Here is an 18,850-nt window from a genome sequence, read left to right as displayed (position 1 = left end):
TGGCTGATCACCTCCTTTACAATCAACCCTTGATTGTGCTTAGGAGGAGGAAGAAGAAGGATGAAACTTGAAGAAGAATCAAAGCACCTTGCAGCCCTTTTCTTTTTCCTGCGTTGGATGAAGGAAGGGAAGAGGTAGGAGGCCACCAAGACCTTCTTTGCTTTCTCCTTGCTTGCGGCTGAAACAAAAGGAGGAGAGGGGGCTCACAGCTGGAGAAGGAAGAGGGCTTGAATGCCCTAGTGTGCCGCCCCATACCCCTTTATAAAGGAAGTGGAGCTTCTAACTTTTAGGAGCTCCTTGACAACATTCCAAGAGGGGCGCCGGCCCCTCTTATTTGCCGCACCAAAGAAGAACCAAGAGGAGGGGCGTACGCCCCTCCCTCTTGTATAACCTAGTCCTCCTCTAAGGAGGACTAGGATGCCCCCACATGGTCAAGTCTTAACTATTTAGGCTTTGACCCAAGTGTGAACCAATTTGGGTTTTAATCCATGCAAGTCCTAATCCAATTAGAACTCAAAAGAATTATGACTCTATTGAACTCTTCAATCCTAATCCAATTAGAAGTCATGTTAATTCATTAGATTAATAATTAATTAGGACTTAAGAAATCCTAATTAATTTAGGACTTATTCAATTTTAATCTAATCCAATTAGGACTCTAATTTGAATCCGAAGTCCTAATCCAATTAGGATTTCTAGAAATTCTATTCTAAGTAGGAATCCAAATTGAATTCAAAATTCTAATTCAATTAGAATTGTAGTAATCCTACTCCAAGTAGGACTTCCAGTTCTAATCCAAGTAGGACTCCCAGCCCTAATCCAATTAGGACTCTAGAAATCCTACTCCAAGTAGGATTTGTGTTTAAGTCTAATTAATTAATTCCCATTGTTTCTTCTTCTACTGATTATCAATCGAATTGATTACTCGGGATTCATAATCACTTTTCAACCATCGGATCGGTCAATACTTCTACTGTGTGTGACCCCATAGGTTCTATTCTGTCTGGTAGTGAGAAATATTGCGATCTCTATTACAATATCATTGAAAACTCCTTTCAATGGGTTGGAACAGTTCCAACTCAACTCATCAGGGTTTATCGATCATCAAGATATTTCCTGCGAGTCTCACCATCCACCAGTGACACCTAACAGCATGTAGTGGCTACCCAGCAGAATGGAATGATGAACCTCTAGGTGCAGTTATCGTATGACACAGTCCTACTATCGTGGATCCCTACAGGACGGAGGTCATGGACAACTCGTCAAACCCCATCGTCTGTCATATGTCAAGATTTATTCGACTTAAGTTCGAGAGTGGAAAACTCTTTCTCCACTGTGCATACTGCCCCGGCCAAGGTCTTACGAACTCAGTCTTATAAATCACATAGGATCTCTCCTTATCTATCAAGATCGATAGATTCCATACAGATGCATAGTCTACTCCTACAGTGAACCTACTGCAACCAATCTACACTGCATGGACCCATATGTCTAGAGACCATGCATACGTGCAGTCAAACTACAATAACCTCACTTTGAGTAGCCGAAGCACCACAGGTCAAAGGACCAGTCATACTACTGCAACATCAAGCAAGTCACTGACGAGTGGATAGACATTCAAGTGACTTCTTGTCTTGGTCACGCTCAGTACCCTTGTTCTCAAACAAGCACATGCATTATTACTTCAGTGTCGCCACTCCGTGGACTCGAGTCTCGTCCATCCACAAGAAAAGCAATGTGTGCACTGATCTCATCGGATCGATCACCGTCCTCGTGATGATCCATTGATCAGGAGCATTTGGAAATTAATCATACATGGCTCAAATTCTCAACTCTTAAGAATATGCATCATCATCTTATTAATTCCTTGGACAATTCATAGACACATAAGCAATATGAATGAAAAAGATGCCTTTTATTTATTCAATAAAGTCAAGTACAAAACTATGTTCCAAAATTAATAATGTGTCAGCCATATTGGCTTCTAGGGCATATATCTAACAATTTCATGGTTCAAGAGGGTATAGTCTTGGGACACATTGTGTCTAAAAGGGGTATTGAGGTAGATAAAGCAAAAGTTGATCTTATTTCTAATCTTCCTCCGCCCAAATCTGTGAAACAAATCCATTCTTTTCTTGGCCATGCTGGTTTTTACCGTCGTTTCATTAAAGACTTCAACAAAATCTCTAGGCCCTTGTGCAATCTCCTTGCCAAGGATACACCCTTTGTCTTTGATGAAGCATGTAAAGAGGCCTTTGAAAAACTCTGATCTAAGTTGTCTACAGCACCTGTCATACAACCTCCCAATTGGACCCTTCCATTTGAACTTATGTGTGATACTTCTGACTATGCCATTGGGGCAGTTTTAGGGCAACGACTAGATAAGTTACCTCACGTCATCTACTATGCTAGTAAGACACTCTCAAATGCATAATTGAATTACACCACTACTGGGAAAGAATTACTAGCTATAATATTTGCTTTGGACAAGTTTCGGTTCTATCTTTTAGGGTCCAAGTTATTGTGTTCACTGATCATTCTACTCTCCGGTACCTCCTTTCAAAGAAGGACACCAAGCCTCGCCTAATTCGATGGATCCTGTTGTTACAAAAATTTAATCTAGAAATTCGTGATAAGAAAGGTACCACAAATGTTGTAGCAGACCATTTGTCTAGAATCCTTCTCGAGCCTCATAATATTTCACCACTTGATGACTCCTTTCCAGATGAACAATTGTTTGAGGTACAACAAGTGAAAACCTTGGTTTGCCAACATAATGAACTATCTTGCCATAGGACAAATTTCCGATCATTGGTCCAAGCAGGACAAGGATCAATTCTTTTCGCAAGTTAAGTTCTACTTTTGGGATGACCCTGATCTGTTTAAGTACTGTCCTGATCAAGTAATCCGTCGATGTGTGCCTGAATGTGAATTTCAGAGTATTCTTGATTTTTGTCATATCCAAGCCTGCGGGGAACATTTTGGGGTAGAAAAACTGCAACTAAAATCTTACAAAGTGGATTTTATTGACCCTCCTTGTTCAAAGATGCTCACAATTTTTGCCAGACTTGTGAGCGATGCCAGCGAATGGGTACAATCACCCGTAGAGATATGATGCCACTTAACCCCATTTTAATTATAGAAATTTTTGATGTCTGGGGTATTGACTTCATGGGTCCTTTTTCGCGTTCTTTTGGTTTTGAGTACATTCTTGTCGGGGTTGACTATGTCTCGAAGTGGGTCGAAGCAATTGCCACTAGGACTAACGATCATAAGGTTATGGTTAAGTTCTTACAAACCAATATATTTAGTCGCTTTGGCACACCCCGAGCTATCATTAGTGATGGGGGATCACATTTCTGCAACCGATCTTTTGAAGATTTGGTTCGCAAGTATTCAATCACCCACAAAGTTGCCACCCCGTACCATCCCCAAACAAGCGGGCAAGTTGAAGTTTCCAATAGGAAGATAAAACACATCTTAGAAATAACAATACGTCCTGATAGAAAAAATTGATCTCAGAGGTTAAACGATTCTCTCTGGGCCTACCGTACTGCCTATAAGACTCCTATTGGCATGTCTTCCTACCGACTGATTTTTGGTAAAGCTTGCCACTTACCGGTAGAACTTGAGCATAGAGCTTTTTGGGCTATTAAAAAGTTTAACTTTGATATGGCAGTAGCTGGTTCTAACTGGAAACTTCAACTGAATGAACTTGAAGAGTTACGCAATGAGGCATATGAAAATGCCAAAATATACAAGGCAAGGACTAAAGCTTTCCATGACAAATACATTAACCGTAAGTCTTTCGAGCCTAATCAAAAGGTTTGGCTATTCAATTCTAAATTGCGTCTCTTCCCTGGTAAACTTCGCTCTAGGTGGGATGGTCCCTTTTTAGTTAAGAAGGTTTTTCCTCATGGTGCGGTAGAAATTCAGAACATCAGTGATGGTCGTGTCCTGAACGTCAATGGTCAAAGATTAAAACCTTACATAGAGTGTCTTGCAGATGGACAGTTGATTGAATCCCTTGATTTGATGGATCCTATTTATCAGGATAATTAAGGATGTACTGCGTCTGGCTGAAGACGTTAAACTTAGCGCTTGTTGGGAGGTAACCCAATTTTCGTAGGTCATTTTTGCATTTTTTTTCTTATTGCATTTTTTTAACAGGATCCCTCATATTACTGATGCAACTACGGTAAAATGCTTCTATCCTCCATATGCATCATATTTTCGTCCAAACTAAAATAAAATAAAATAATAATAATAATAATATAATATTAAAAAAATTGAGGACAATGTCTGATCTAGGTTGGGGGGTATGGGATTGGAAAATTTTTAAAGAAATTTTTCAAAATTTTTGATTTTGTGAATAAGTTTTTCAAATTTTTGTTTTACCTTAAAAATTAAAAAAAAACCTAATTTCTATGCCTTAGTGCTGAAATGATAAATACACGAAGTATATAAAATCTAAAAAAGCTCAATGACTAGTGAGGAGTAAGACAATTTGAGTTCTTTTTATCAAAAGTTCTTTTAGCAAGTTGTAAGTTAATTTTTACTTTGGAATTTTACAACACACATGGCCTACACTTCTAAGGGTTAGGTTCAACATTATGTTGTTAAGTCTGGAAGCAACCTTGAGTCCTGATGAATCATACCTATCTAATTCACTATTATCCCATATTTATTTAAAAAAGAGAGAGAGTGAATTTAGTCAGGTACATTGAAAAGGGCTACCTATCATTAAAGATCAGCGGGCTTGTGATGATGAACCCGAGCATAGGTCCGTAGGGGAGTCTTGATGCCCAACACCCTATGCCATCTGGTGTGGGAGTTGTTAACTGAATGCTCGCTACACGGAGGAATCATTACAAGAGTAAAAGTGCATAATTTATTTATAAATACACAAAAAAATAATAATAAAAATAAAAATAATAATAATAAAAAGAAGAAGAAGAAGAAGAAAGAGAAAATAATATTGATCTTGAAAAAGATGATAGTGTGAAAGCCATTGCTATAAAAATTCGGGTAAACTGGAATATTATAGATAAAGCTCATGAGGTATTAAAGTAAACATCCACAACTCTCGAAATCCTACAAGATAGGATGATTTATAATCAGTGAATAGGTCTTATCTGACCAATTTTTGGAAACTACTAGCTTTAGCAGTATTTTGGGGGATCTAAAGCCTTAGCTTGTGTATGGTCCAGATTTCACCGAGCACCCAAGTATAATTAAGTCTTACAACTCCCTAACAGAAACTTAATGACTTCAACTTAAGTTGCATACTGACCTAGGATTTGGGCTGACTTAGTAATTAAAACTTTTTATGATTTCAAAATTATTGGCACTTATGCATTTGAAATTAGATTTTATAAAATAGTAAAATAAATTCTTTGGGTAGAGACAGCAGTTTGTGGGTAGCTGCGCCGAAACCCTCACGAGACAAAACTCGTCCACTAGGGCCACTTAGCGGTTTAAAGCCTTATTGCATACGCTAAATGCAATCGCGATTCCTGCGAAAGTGAGTTAGTTTTTTTTTATTTTTTATCTTGCTCGAGGACTAGCAAAATATAGGTTAGGGGATGTGATAAGTGCTAAATAATGTATAAATTAATCTATTTTACATGGCACTTATTCTTAGTTTTATGCACACATTCTAAATTTTAACATGAGAAAATATGTTCACTCTCATCAATGCACTTTAATTCGATTATTGATTGAGCCTAATGGATGTAGGTCGAGCCTAAACCTACACTGCATTATTCCACAACTCTGTATCTTCCAGAGTCGACTCCAAGAACTCTCCTCCAAAACCCAGTGCTCCCATTAATTCCTGTCTCTTCACAAGTTCACCTACTTCCCTTCCCACATTTTTCAATCAGATCTCAAAGTATATCATCTATTCATCTATAATCACACAGAACTCAGAGAATTCTAGTTATTAGCCTCTTCCCAGCCGGTGAACATCTCTTCTCAGGAGGCCGAATCCCATAGATAAAAGGAGGGAGAATACTTTTGGGTATTGTGGGAAGAACTTCCCACGGAAAAAAAAAGAAGAGATGAAATTCTAAGGGAGTTCCCACCGAATCCAGTGAAGGGAGAAGACAGAGAAAGAAAGGAGATGGCCGTGATGGGAGTCCTCTACATCGCTGTTACTACCCCCCATACCATGGAAAGCTGAGCTCTGCACTAGGGCTGGATGCAGCCCTAGCAAAAGGATAAGGGTTTTGTATTTTTTTATTTCTATTCTTGGGGTTGTATGAACTTATTGTTTTTAATGGATATTTTCTTTTATCTCACGTTTAATTTCTGTAATTTTAAATGTGAAGTTATACAACTGTTCTTCATGACCACGAAGTTAATAAAAGATCACCCATGCTTAGGGAAGATGCAGTGTCTTGCCATATTAGTTTAGGATAGACATTTCATGCCAACCGAAGATGGATGTTCCTAAATTACTTTTGTGAAACTTTGTTTAAATGCTTATTAGGCTTGTAGCTAATTTGCATGTTAATCCAAGAATAAATTAAAATACAAATAATCCTTGTTACGATGTTAGTGGTGAATTCCTTGCCCTAGGTTCTCTCTTAACTGATATCATTTCAATTGCATTTCTTTGAAATTATTTAGTTCAATAGTCATCACAAATTTTTTTTTTAAAAATATTTTTAAGAAAACAACTGTATCCCAATCCCTGTGGATCGATACCCGTAATCACTATCCTACCAGATACGTGCTATTGCGTGGTCTTTAAAATTGACTATCACCTCCATCCTTCGGCACATTCAAGGGAGACTCAGAAATCGAGAAGCCCCCACTTCCTCATCTAAAATCTGTTTGAGGGCTTCTAACTCAACTTTATTTATATTGTCTCACACTTGCTTTTTAGAAGCTTTCTTTGAGAACTTTTAAACTCTTATTTTGTATACTTGATTCAATCAGGGGATTGAATCAAGGGTTGTAAGGTTTGTTGTTGAGCTAAAGATAAAACAAACAATGTAAGGTTGTGGTTGGTGAACCGGACAAAACCAACTGGGTTTGATTGTGAACCCAGAAAAACAATCGGGTGGTTCTAGTCGGTGAGCCTGACAAAATCGACCGAGTTCGTTGTGACCTCGTGAAAACAACAAGTTGGGTTGTGAGTTTGTAAAACAACCGGCTGTAATCCTAGGGATTATAGTGAACTCCCAAGTGCGACTTGGGGAGTGGACATAGGAGCAAGAGTTGGCTCTGAACCACTATAAATCTTTCAGTATTTGTATTGCACCTTGTCTCTTTCACTCTCTTCACTCATTGCGTCTAGTGATCTAACTAATTCACTTGCAATACATTTAGTTAATCACTCATCTTATTTTTAATTGATCAATAATTAATTAAAACCCAATTCACCCCCCCTCTTGGGTTGTCTCCTTGGGCAACAACTTCAACCTCAACTTTTGATTGTAGTGAACATATATAAGGTCATTGAGACGCTTCTATGTCAAATAGTTTCTTTGCTTGCTATGGATGAGGGCGAAGATGGACCAGCTGCATTCACAACTACTCAAGAAGACTGTCTAGAAGAGGATCCAGATAGCTAGCTGTTTAAGATACGTTGGGATAACCGCCAACAAAGTGCCGCTTAAGAACTTTATGTTGCACCAGTTGTACTTTCAATGGTACTGATCCGAGAGCATTTGCCCATAATTCCAATCAATGCCACGCTCTAGCTCCTTCTTTTTCTTTGATGGTTCCATTCCTACAAGTTTATCATGTACATCAGTTTATCAATTATTTAAAAATAACAAAATTTTGTTACGATGAAGATAATTTTTTACCTTTAAAAATATATCTCATTTATCCAATACATAATACTAATTTTTTATTTTTTATATTTTTTAATAATTTTTAAATTTAAAAATATGTTTTCTACTTCAAAATATACTTCTGAATTATATAATATGTAATACTAATTTTTTATTATTTTTGGTATTAATTATCTATTTTTAATAAATTTTAAATATAAATATTTTTAGAAGATTAATTTTACGTCAAATCTATATAGAATTCAATAATAGATGTTACATATATTTTTCTAGGCCCGTGGGCATGCATCAAAGGCCTAGGCCACTATGCCCATGATCGCATCAAAACTTTAATAAATGGACACCAAATTCTGTCGGAGAGTAGCTTGTATGCTTCTAAATATACTTCTGATTTTATAATTTTTTAATTTTTTTTATTTTTTAATTCAAAAAATATATTTTATTTTTTAAAATTTATATATAATCCAAAAATTAAAAATTTTTATGTTATCATGTAGATCATCCATAGGTTTACAACATATTATAAAATCAAGCTCAAATAAAAAATTTTAGCATAATTTTTTCTTATTTTATAAATGTTGATCTATTTTTTAATAGAAAAAAGGAATGAGATAGGGAAGAGGAAACTCAAATTAATTGTGTTGAATCGATGTAATTTTACAAATTGAGAGAAAGTAGAAGCTGTTTAGGCCTTAAAACTTTAAATGAAATAGAGAAGTCTCCCATCACCTTCTTTTAACAAAAGAAGGAAAGGAGGAGGAGGCTCGATTCCAAACCAGGTCGACTCGGTGCAATCCAGACAGTTTAGGCTGGCAGTTTTCAACCAATTTGGACATTTTTTGGCCAGTTTTGGTCAATTCGGAATTCGTTCCGGCCAGTTCGGGGCCAAAACCAAATTTAATGGATGAATTTCTACCAGGTCGGCTCGGTATAAAATGAACGGGGCAGTTTGGTCCATCGAGTTCGGGCAACCTTGACGTGAAATAAATACCCTAGATAAATTGCCACCTAATCACTAGTAGCAAGCTTCGACTCTAGTTGACAGATCGGTGTGCAATATTGCAACAATCTGAAAGATAGATATTACAACAATCGAAAATGCCAAAAAATGTCTGCAAATTTATGCAGATTAGAGGATGTTTTCTTTTTAGCCAAAGATTAATTATTATAGCATGTGGGTGAAAATATCAAAATGTTGCTTAAAAGTAACCGTTGAAGTCTTCTCGGGATCTCCCCACCATCGTTTTCCTTTTGAAGTCTTCTCACGATCTCCCCACCATCGTTTTTCTCTGTCCTCCGCCTTTTTTCGTTCTCCTTCCCTCGGCCCCTTCTTCCTTCGTTATTCTTTTTTTTTATTATTGCGTGTGCGAATAAGGAATTATTTCCTCCCCCCCCCCTAATCTTTTCTTCGCGCTATATCTACCAAGACGTACTCATAAGAAACTGCAGCTCCATAGCAAAGGAAGGAAAGGAACAAAAGAGCCTCCTCTCATGGGTCCGCGGAGACGACTTCTTTCTCTCCTCTTCTTCTTTTCCTTCGCCCCCTTCGCCCGCGCCACCGGCGTCTTCCCGGTCCGCCACAAATACCTCCACCACAAGCGCCCAATCGCCGATCTCCGCTCCCACGACGTCCGCCGCCACGGTCGCATCCTCTCCGCCGTCGATCTCCCGATTGGCGGCGTCGGACTCCCCACGGACACCGGGTCCGCCCCCCATTCCTGACTCGTTTCTTCTTCTTCTTCTTCTTATCATTAACTATTGTTTTGAACATCCAAGAACTGAATTGAATTCAACAATTGCTTTCCTTTTCTTCATATTGTAGTCTGTATTTCGCGGAAATCGGGATCGGAACGCCTCCGAAGACGTACTACGTGCAGGTCGACACCGGAAGCGACATTCTTTGGGTGAATTGCGTCACCTGCACCCGCTGCCCCAAGAAGAGCGATCTCGGGGTATGCTTGGGAACTTATAACTTCCATTGGATCTCATGTTGTAGCTTTGAACGATTAAATTGGGGATTGGATATTTGATGCAGATAGAATTGACGTTGTATGACCCGAAGGGTTCCCATAGCGGTAGTTTGGTGTCGTGCAACGAGAATTTCTGCACGTCGACTTATGGGGGTGAGATTGAGGGCTGCTCGCCGAACAACCCATGCCAATACAGTGTGATGTATGGAGATGGGAGCTCGACTGCTGGATACTTTGTCACGGATGTTGTAGAGTATAACCAAGTCTCTGGTAATCACCGAACAACACCAGCCAATGCAAGTGTTTCATTTGGGTGAGTTGCATTCTGCCTATTCTGGAGCTAAATGGGTAATTTCAACTAAATGTACATAATGTCTGTTTTCTTTCATTAAAAGAGATGTGTGACACAAATATCTTAGAGATTTTGCATGACAAGGAATCCAAATATAGTTGATATATGTATGACTTGAGGATACAGAATCTAACTTAAGACATGACATTCCTGATTAACTTGTTCTTATTTGGTTCTAGTATTCCATATAAATTGTGTTAGAGGAGCATGCCTCTAGTAGAATTTTAGTGACAACAATATGATCATTTGGAATGTTAAATGAATTATCATATACCATAGAGACTTGAATGGAAGAGCAAATATTAGCACATGTTAGTTAATATTTTTGACATTGAAGAGGAGGTATGAGAACATAGGAGCATGGTGGGAGTAAGGGTGTTAAGATTTGTGTTTGAAATGGAAATGATTATATTGTTAAACAAGGTGATGAGAGGTTTCTTATATGGTTTGGACGCAATGTAAACTAGAGATTTGCGATGGCTTTGGAATGAGGCTTAAAGACCTGGAGAAAGCAAGCATAAAATAAAAATACTCTAAACCAAAGTTGTCGGACAGTTTTTGAATATACATTTCTTTTTGAAAGAATCTTGCTTCCATAGGAACCAATGGTGAAGTTTCAATTATAAACTTGGTGCTCTCGGTAGATTGTGAGATGCCTATTATTTACATTTCATTGTATGTTGGCATCTAAAAGGGGTCTTACTTGATGTATATAGATGTGAAAGATGTTTGAAAAGATTTTATATCTTACTTTCGCAAGCAAATAAAGAACAATTATGGCAGAAAAATTGATTGGCGAAGCAAGATAATGTCATCTTAAATAGCATATTTCTGGCAATTTAGTTTTAGGAGTTTATAGAGTGATTCAGAAATCACATTCTCCAAGTCCTTTATTGCTTAGTATGGAAATTACCAAACTACTGTGACTTGGTTATTTTTTGCAACAACTTTTATTGTCAAACTCTCATTTTTAGTCATTCAATTTTCATGCTTCCAAAATGGATCCAAATAGGAATTAGGTCAAAATTGTCTGTCAATTTTGTTGATGTACGATGATTCCAAACAAATTCTGTTGCTCAATCTTAATTTCTAATTCTTAGGGCCCAATGTCAACACAACACTTTGCATCTGGAATGCTTGTTATAACATGTTGTTTGCATATGGAATCATTGTTATAACATGTTGATCATAGCTAATATTGATGTTTCTGGGCAAAGATTGGGTTGTTTTCGGTACTTAAGGACCATGATGGAACCTTGCTGCATCTATCTTGTACTCTTCTGACAGATTCCATTTAGTTGCTCAAACTTGATGGCATGGTTTCTTTTGTTAGTTTTCTTTTGCATCCAGTAACAACCAATCTATGGTTGGTACTAGGCTCCTTGTTTATGACTAATTGTAAGACTTTGTTAGATGCCCATGGAGACAGAATTTGTTCCTGAGCTCATGGAGCTGTTTAGCTAAAGTGCCTCATTTACTAAGAGGTGAGCCAATGGCTCTTATATGATTGCAAAGTGGATGGTTAACTGTTGGTGAAAATTTTCTCCCTTGAAGTCATGGTAGCTCTGAGAAACAAAAGATGGTGTTGTTGTTTGCAGGACAAAGAAGCTTCTGTTTGGTGTTCATTTTTGAACATTTATGGCTTTTTGTACTGTTGACTTGGGATAAATAAATTTGAGAGTTAGGCATCATTTTCAGATATATCCTCAGAGAATTGTCCAGATGAAAACATGAATAAACTTGGAATGACACTTAGGGGGACTCAATATTCTTTTGTTCTGGAGCAGTGAGTCCCATTCCTCAATAAGTAGGCAGAGATCTACAGAAAAAAAGAAGAAGAAAAAGACTTAATAAAGAATTAGACTCTCTGCTGTTTTCATGAATGCCTAAAGGATCTATATTCACTCTCAATACAGTAGAAACACTTAAAAAGAAAATTCTCCATTGGGCTTTCCATGATCTTCTCTTAACTCAGTATTTGCATGCTATGTGGATATAGAGTTTATTTCTTCAACCTGTGACTTCTCACAGCAAATCCATAATTTCTCCTTCTTTAGTGGGTACTATGCCCAACCATATCTCTTGAATCAATTGGTCTTGGTATAGACAATATCTTGCACTGAGTGTTTTGTAGACTATATTAACCTTGTATGTGTGGCCAGTTCATAGAACCATCTTGTGTATTATTCAATTTTTTCCTCTCCTCATTGTAACTTTGTTTTAATATAGTATGAACTAGACGGTACCGGACGTACCGCATCATACGGTTGGGTACTTGTACCGGTACGGATGGCTTGCCGACCTTGGTACGCCAAAAAAAAACTCCGTACCGTACTGTAGCGATGCTATGCTACTGTGACACCGGTACGAGCTCTGGTACCGGTACGATGAACCTTGGTTTTAAGATTGTCTTCATCTCTACCCCTTCTGTGATGTCTTGGCTTGCTCTTCTATGGGCATCGGCTGTATCATCAACTACATATAAGCTGATCATCCAATGGGTTGTGAATTGTATTTTATGAGTATCAAAACTTTGATGCCACTCTGGTGTGGACACCAGTGCCAGATCGCCCGTCACTCGAGTCTACAGTCGCCGCAGGAGGATGGTTCAGCTAGTTTCATTGTGGTTGGAGTGATTTTATTTTATTGGGCTTATTAGGATATTTTGTTATTTGATAGCCTCTAGGGCTTATTTTGGTATTTCGTTATTTTGAGGATCTTTTGTGAGATTAGTTTCTTTAGTGGTCTTTTTGCATTTTTTGGATCTTATAAATAAGTTGGACTGTGCATCGTTTAGGGTTATGCTATGAATGAAATTGTGATTTCTTTCTTTTAGCTCTCGTGTGAAACCCTGAGCAGAGCTAGATGCGAAGCCCAGTTCTTTCTTCCTCCTTCCTCCTCTCTTCTTCTTTATTTCTTCTTCTCTCTCTCTTTTCTTCCTCTGCTGCCGGCATCAGCATTTGTATCAGAGCATGCTACGGGAAAGAAACCCTGTCTTTCCGTGCCCTCCCTGTTCCGTGGGTTCCTTCTTCCCGAAAGTTGCACTCCAAGCCCTAAATCAAGTGCCGGTCCCTCACGGCTACAATGTTTGCCTTTGGATCCCATCGCTTCCAACCTCGCCGAATCATCGTTTCACACGCGGATCGAGATCCTTCATGGCCAGACCAAGCGAACCCTCGCTCCCTTTCGGCCGGATCAAGCGGCTCTCGTCGCTGCCCGTGACCAGTCGTGTTGCCCAAGGTGACAAGCCAAGAGGGGGGGGGTGAATTGGTTTCTTCTAAAATTTTGGTGCTTTAAACGTTTTCTTAATTAAGTGCGGTGGATGCTTCCTTAAACTATTTGAATGATTTAAACTAGTGCAAAGATAGAAGATGATGCAAGAATAAACGTAAGCACAAGCACAACACAAACACAACAATATATAGTGGTTCGGTGCTCTCCTTAGCACCTACGTCCACTCCCCAAGCGTCCCCTTGGGAATTCACTATAATCCCGCGGATTACAGTTGGATTGTTTTCCGGGCTCACAATCCAAAAACCTTTGTTGGTTTTACGGGCTCACCAACGAACCTATACACTTTGGTTTTCCGGGTTCACCAAAAACCTTTGTTGGTTTTACGGGCTCACCAACGAACCTATACACTTTGGTTTTCCGGGTTCACCAAAAATCTTTGTTGGTTTTGCGGGCTCACCAACGAACCTTTACAAAGTGTTTAATAAATAAAAAGAAAAGATTCAAACTCCTAAATGAGCATATAAAACAATATGAACTACAAAGAAGAGTTGGAAAGTATTTATCGCTTTAAAGTCGCTTTGCTCTTCTTTGTCAAGGATGCTTCACTCTTCAAGGGAGGATGGAGCTCTTGATGACTCTTTGAATCTGCTCAACCCCTTTCTTTTGACTCTTGAATGAAGCACTTGGATGAAGCTTGCCTTGCTAGGGTTCTCTCTTGAATGCACTAGATGTATTTTCCCAAAAGCTTGCTTCCTCTGATGAATACTCCCTCTTAAATACTTCTCCAACCTCCAAATAGTCCTTTCTGACCGTTGGATTGAAGAAACTAACCGTTTATAGCCGTTGGGAGTCCAAAAAGCATTTCTGCACAACTAGCCGTTATGTTCAGCCCGTGTTTGGGTCGGCTCAACCTGTCCTTGGGTCGACCCAACTTTGCCTTGGGTCGACTCAAACATTCCTTGGGTCGACCATCTCAGAAACCACAGAAACTTCAATTTCAGCCTTCCTTCCCATGGGTCGGCTCAAACTTTTCTTGGGTCGACCCAACTTTCAGAAAATTCAGAATCTTGAATTTCAGCCTTTCTTCACTTGGGTCGACTCAACCTTTCTTTGGGTCGACTCAAGGTTTACTTGGGTCGACTCAACTTCTTCTTGGGTCGACCCTCTCAGTAAATCCAGAGAACCATTTTCTGAGTTGTTTGAGGATCTTGATGTTTGGGTCGACTCATGCTTTCCTTGGGTCGACCCAACTCACTGTTCATCTGTGCCATTTTTGCAGAAGTGTGCCAAATGATTTCTTGATGTGCCGGGATCGACCTAATCATCCTTTGGGTCGACTCAATCCACACTTTGCTGCATCTCAAGGTTAGATTCATTCATATAAACAATGAAATGTATTTATATCAATTTATACAAATATACTGAGAGTAATGAACTTATAAATGAAGTATCGATTTAACTTATAACATACTCTTGTTAAATGCTTGTTAATCATCAAAATAACACTATCATTCTCAATCTCCCCCTTTTTGATGATTACAAAATAAAGAGTATGAGCCTATTGATACTTATCTTAAAATCAATTTTTGAAAAGGGCTTAACTTGCTGAATTTCAGCTTTTCATATATAAGAGTGAAGTCTCCCCCTATATCATTTAAATGTTGCCAATTTGACTTTTTGAGTTACTCCCCCTTTCATTTATAATTCATTAAAGATGAAACTCCAAAAATTTGAGATAAAACATGAGTTTCAGATTATGTATCGAGGTGTGAAAGGTGCGTGCCAAATTCTAAAATTATGTGTGCCAAATTCTGAAATTTGATATAAATTTTTGAGTTGATCATTTTCATTGGTGCAAATTGCTCCCCCTTGGATGTATATGCTTTCCTATATGATTTTCAATTTATTTTACAAATTATTTCTCTTTCTTTCTTTACTTCTCCTCTTATTACTCTTTCTTTACTTCTCCCCCTTTTTGTTATTCTATTTACTCTAAAGATATCTTTACTTCTCCCTTTACTTCTCCCCCTATTACTCTTTCTTTACTTCTCCCCTTATTTCTCTTTCTTTACTTCTCCTTTCTTTACTTCTTCCCTTTTTGTTACTTTATTTACTCTAATTTATTTACTCTAAAGATATCTTTACTTCTCCCCTAAAGATATCTTTACTTCTCCCCTAATACTCTTTCCTTACTTCTCCCCCTTTTTGTTATCATCAAAAAGATACATGGGAAAAGATGCAAAAAAATAACAAACTTCAAACTTCATTGATCAAAATAGGAACATTTTAGTACATTCATGCCAAAAACAAAAGCACAATGTTCCTTAATCAAAGTTTAAGATACATGATAAACACAAAATAAATATGAGAACTAGATACATATCCTAGGCTTTAAAGAAAGATCGTGAGACTCTCCCGGATAGCTTGACTACGGCTCTCTTGGGTCCCATTTCTCCAAGATCTTGAAGTATTCTACTATTTGGAGATGATTGGAGAAGATTTGAGAGTGGGGAATAGGGTTTTTGGAAGAGGACAAAGGGTAAACAGTGCCCTAGATATGCTCTCAGGTCCCCTTTTAACAGTGGGGTCCCGACGTTGGGTCGACTCAAGATTTTTCTTGGGTCGACTCAACGTTGGGTCGACCCTGTTCTGGGTTGGGTCGACCCAAGTGCAGAATTTTTCTTTTCTCTTCCTTTTTGCTTTTAAAAATTTTTCTTGCTTCCAATCCTTATAAATTCTTTCTGGGACAATGATACATGAGTAAGAAATCTATAAATAACACGTTTGACTCATGTTTCATGGGTTTTTAGAAATTGGAGGAATGTATCATGAGACTACTTGCTCCCTTTTATATTTCTTCAATATAAAGGATCACATATGCCTAATTTCCTCCTTAGCGTGCAGAATCTATCTTCACTCAAGGGTTTTGTGAATATGTCGTCTAATTGTTTTTAGTGCATATATGCTTAATACATATGTTTCTATTTTGCACATGATCCCTAATAAAATGATATCTTATTTCTATGTGTTTGGCTTTAGGAATGAGATATTTAGGATGTAAGCCAGAAGTGATCTCTAAATGTAGATTCCAAAGATAGTTTTGAAATCAAGTGTAGATGGAATCCTTTTCAAGTTATTTCAAGGAGTATCAAGAATAATATTCAAAAAAAGCACGAATGAAAATCCAATACCCCTTTTTTTTAATATATTAAGTATATAGCCACATTAGAGCAATCTAATTAATTTTTAGAGTATAGTATAAGAGCAGATAAAGATCAAAACTTATTTACTCGAAAAACATAAGATCATGTTGAATCCTTAGTTCTTAATGACTTCAAAGTTCTTTCATGATATAAAAGTGTTGGAGCATAGATACCAAAATGTGAATTTATGCAATGTAGGATACATAAAATTCAGGGCTTTGAAAGTTCTTTTAAAGCTCTCTTAAAGACTTTCTTTTACTCCTTTAAAGATCATAGCATCAAAATCAATTAAAATGAATTGGCTCATGATTGAAACGCTAAAGTGCAAGCCAATAAGAGCTCATTAGTAGATTCCAAAGTAAATTTCCAATACTAAGACAAATGGAATCCTTTTCACTTAGTTTTCAAAACAAGTGATTTACCAATTAAGTACAGATAAAAATCCAACTTTCAAAAGATATTCAATGAAGCACAAAGTTTAATACCACTTTACATTTAGTATTCTTTCTCTTATCTTTAGTTGAATTTCAGATTTTAATGATAAACGTGAATAAAACTGAAACTTTATGATATCAAGAATGTAGAGTGATCTAGAATTATTCAAAATTTATAACCACCACTCTTTTTAATCTTTTAAGAACAAGTTATGCTTCCTCTTAATCTTTGAGAAAATGTACTGAAATATTAATTAAAAAATGATTCATTTGAAGCTCAAATTCTTTCAAAAGCATTTACATTTTCTTTCTTTTAAGAATTATTTGAGTGAGCTGAAATATTTCTAGACTTAAGATCATTCACTCTTTTAATAATATATATACATATATTTTTTGATGGAAGTCTTTAATAATGTAGGAGAGGAAAAACATATAGATGATCATTGAAGTATATATATTTATAGGACTCAATTTTTTAATCAAGATTTTTCAGCAATGTATATATGAAGCACAATAAATCTTTTCAATATCAAAATAAAATCATATATTAAAAAAAATATTTGTTTGCAATTAAGATCATCGAAAGACACATCATTTAGACCAATATTAGTACACTTTGAAGATAAGAAATGATATGTTTCAGATGCGTATCGGTGCAAGCAATCAAGGCATCAGAATTATTCTATTTTTCTTAAGCTGTAGTTTTATCGAGAAATTCATATTGAGTTTAAGTTTTTATACAAAATCAGATTCTGAATTTCATAAAGATTCTCAAGGAGGCTTTCAAAGTTGTAATTTGAGATATGTATCTTCACATTGTAGCTCATCTTAAATCATTACGATTGAAAACACATATTTCAAGCATATAAGAGCATATTCAGAATATTTGTATTTATGTTGAGTTTTGGTATGAATTATATACCAAAGTTAGGCAAGTTGAAGGATAAAACAAAATCAATTCATTTTGCCTAAATAGAGATATCCTTCTCTTCTCCTTTTTACAAATTTATTCAACTTTCAGATTTTAAAGATGATTGGAGCATTACAAAATATTGAGAACCCATAATTCAAGACATTATGCCATATGCAAAATATATTATGTGTTAAGTTATGCATTAAAATATTAAGAGCAAGCATGTCAATGATCAAAATCAATTCTTTTCAAATAAACTCCTCCTATTTAAATATAATCTTGCACTGATTTCATTCTTAAAGTGTATTTTCAAGTGATTAAAAATTTGACTTGATTCTTCTTATATACTTTCATTTTTACCTTCTTATGCTCTATACTCTATTTGCTCCCTATCCGGTGGAGTTGGAAGGGGCACGAGGTACTACCACTAGCCTCCCTCTTGTGCCGTCCCTAATATACCCTACACCGAATAGTTGGGTCAAATAGTGCCGGGTACTACCACTAGCCTCCCCATTGGCACCATCCCTATGATGAGCAATATAGAAATGTTAAAATGTTCACTTCAAACTCTCCCTGTTTAAGTGTAATTTATTACTGATTTTATCCCTTTCACTAGTCTCACAAATGTGCCGAATGTATTATGCTTGTTTTGCTTTTTCTTAAGATTGAAGTATTTGCCTTTACTTAGATTTTACTTCTCTTGAATAATATCCAATTTTTTTTTTTATCTCTCTCTCTTTTTGTTATTCTCAAGTAATTTACATGAAAGAGCAGAATAAAGAAATAATCTTATATGCTGCATATAAATGAATATCATGCAAACATCATTTTCATTATGCCCAATGATTCATAGCTTATCACAAGTTATTTTGAATTAGAGATTTGAGGCATAAACTTGTGTATTTCATGGTTATGCATTATATAAAAAAAATAAAC

The 18,850-nt window shown here is 36.8% G+C and overlaps 1 protein-coding gene across 3 annotated transcripts in view; it reads left to right on the top strand.

The window, feature by feature from the left end:
• Positions 1 to 9,070: 9,070 nt before the first annotated feature.
• Positions 9,071 to 18,850, top strand: part of LOC103697491 (aspartic proteinase 39-like) — a 64,810-nt gene continuing 55,030 nt past the window's right edge. The window contains exons 1-3 of one of the 3 annotated variants that reach the window (XM_039116698.1): positions 9,071 to 9,511; positions 9,631 to 9,760; positions 9,844 to 10,091. In XM_039116698.1, the coding sequence (XP_038972626.1) occupies positions 9,300 to 9,511; positions 9,631 to 9,760; positions 9,844 to 10,091 (590 nt within the window). In that variant the 5' untranslated portion in view covers positions 9,071 to 9,299. The remainder of the gene's footprint in view (positions 9,512 to 9,630; positions 9,761 to 9,843; positions 10,092 to 18,850) is intronic. The other 2 variants (XM_039116697.1, XM_039116696.1) reach the window with 2 other exon arrangements.

The sequence above is a fragment of the Phoenix dactylifera genome, unplaced genomic scaffold (genome assembly GCF_009389715.1).
Source record: "Phoenix dactylifera cultivar Barhee BC4 unplaced genomic scaffold, palm_55x_up_171113_PBpolish2nd_filt_p 000120F, whole genome shotgun sequence".
Taxonomy (NCBI): Eukaryota; Viridiplantae; Streptophyta; class Magnoliopsida; order Arecales; family Arecaceae; genus Phoenix; species Phoenix dactylifera.
This window is presented reverse-complemented; position numbering and strand designations above follow the sequence as displayed.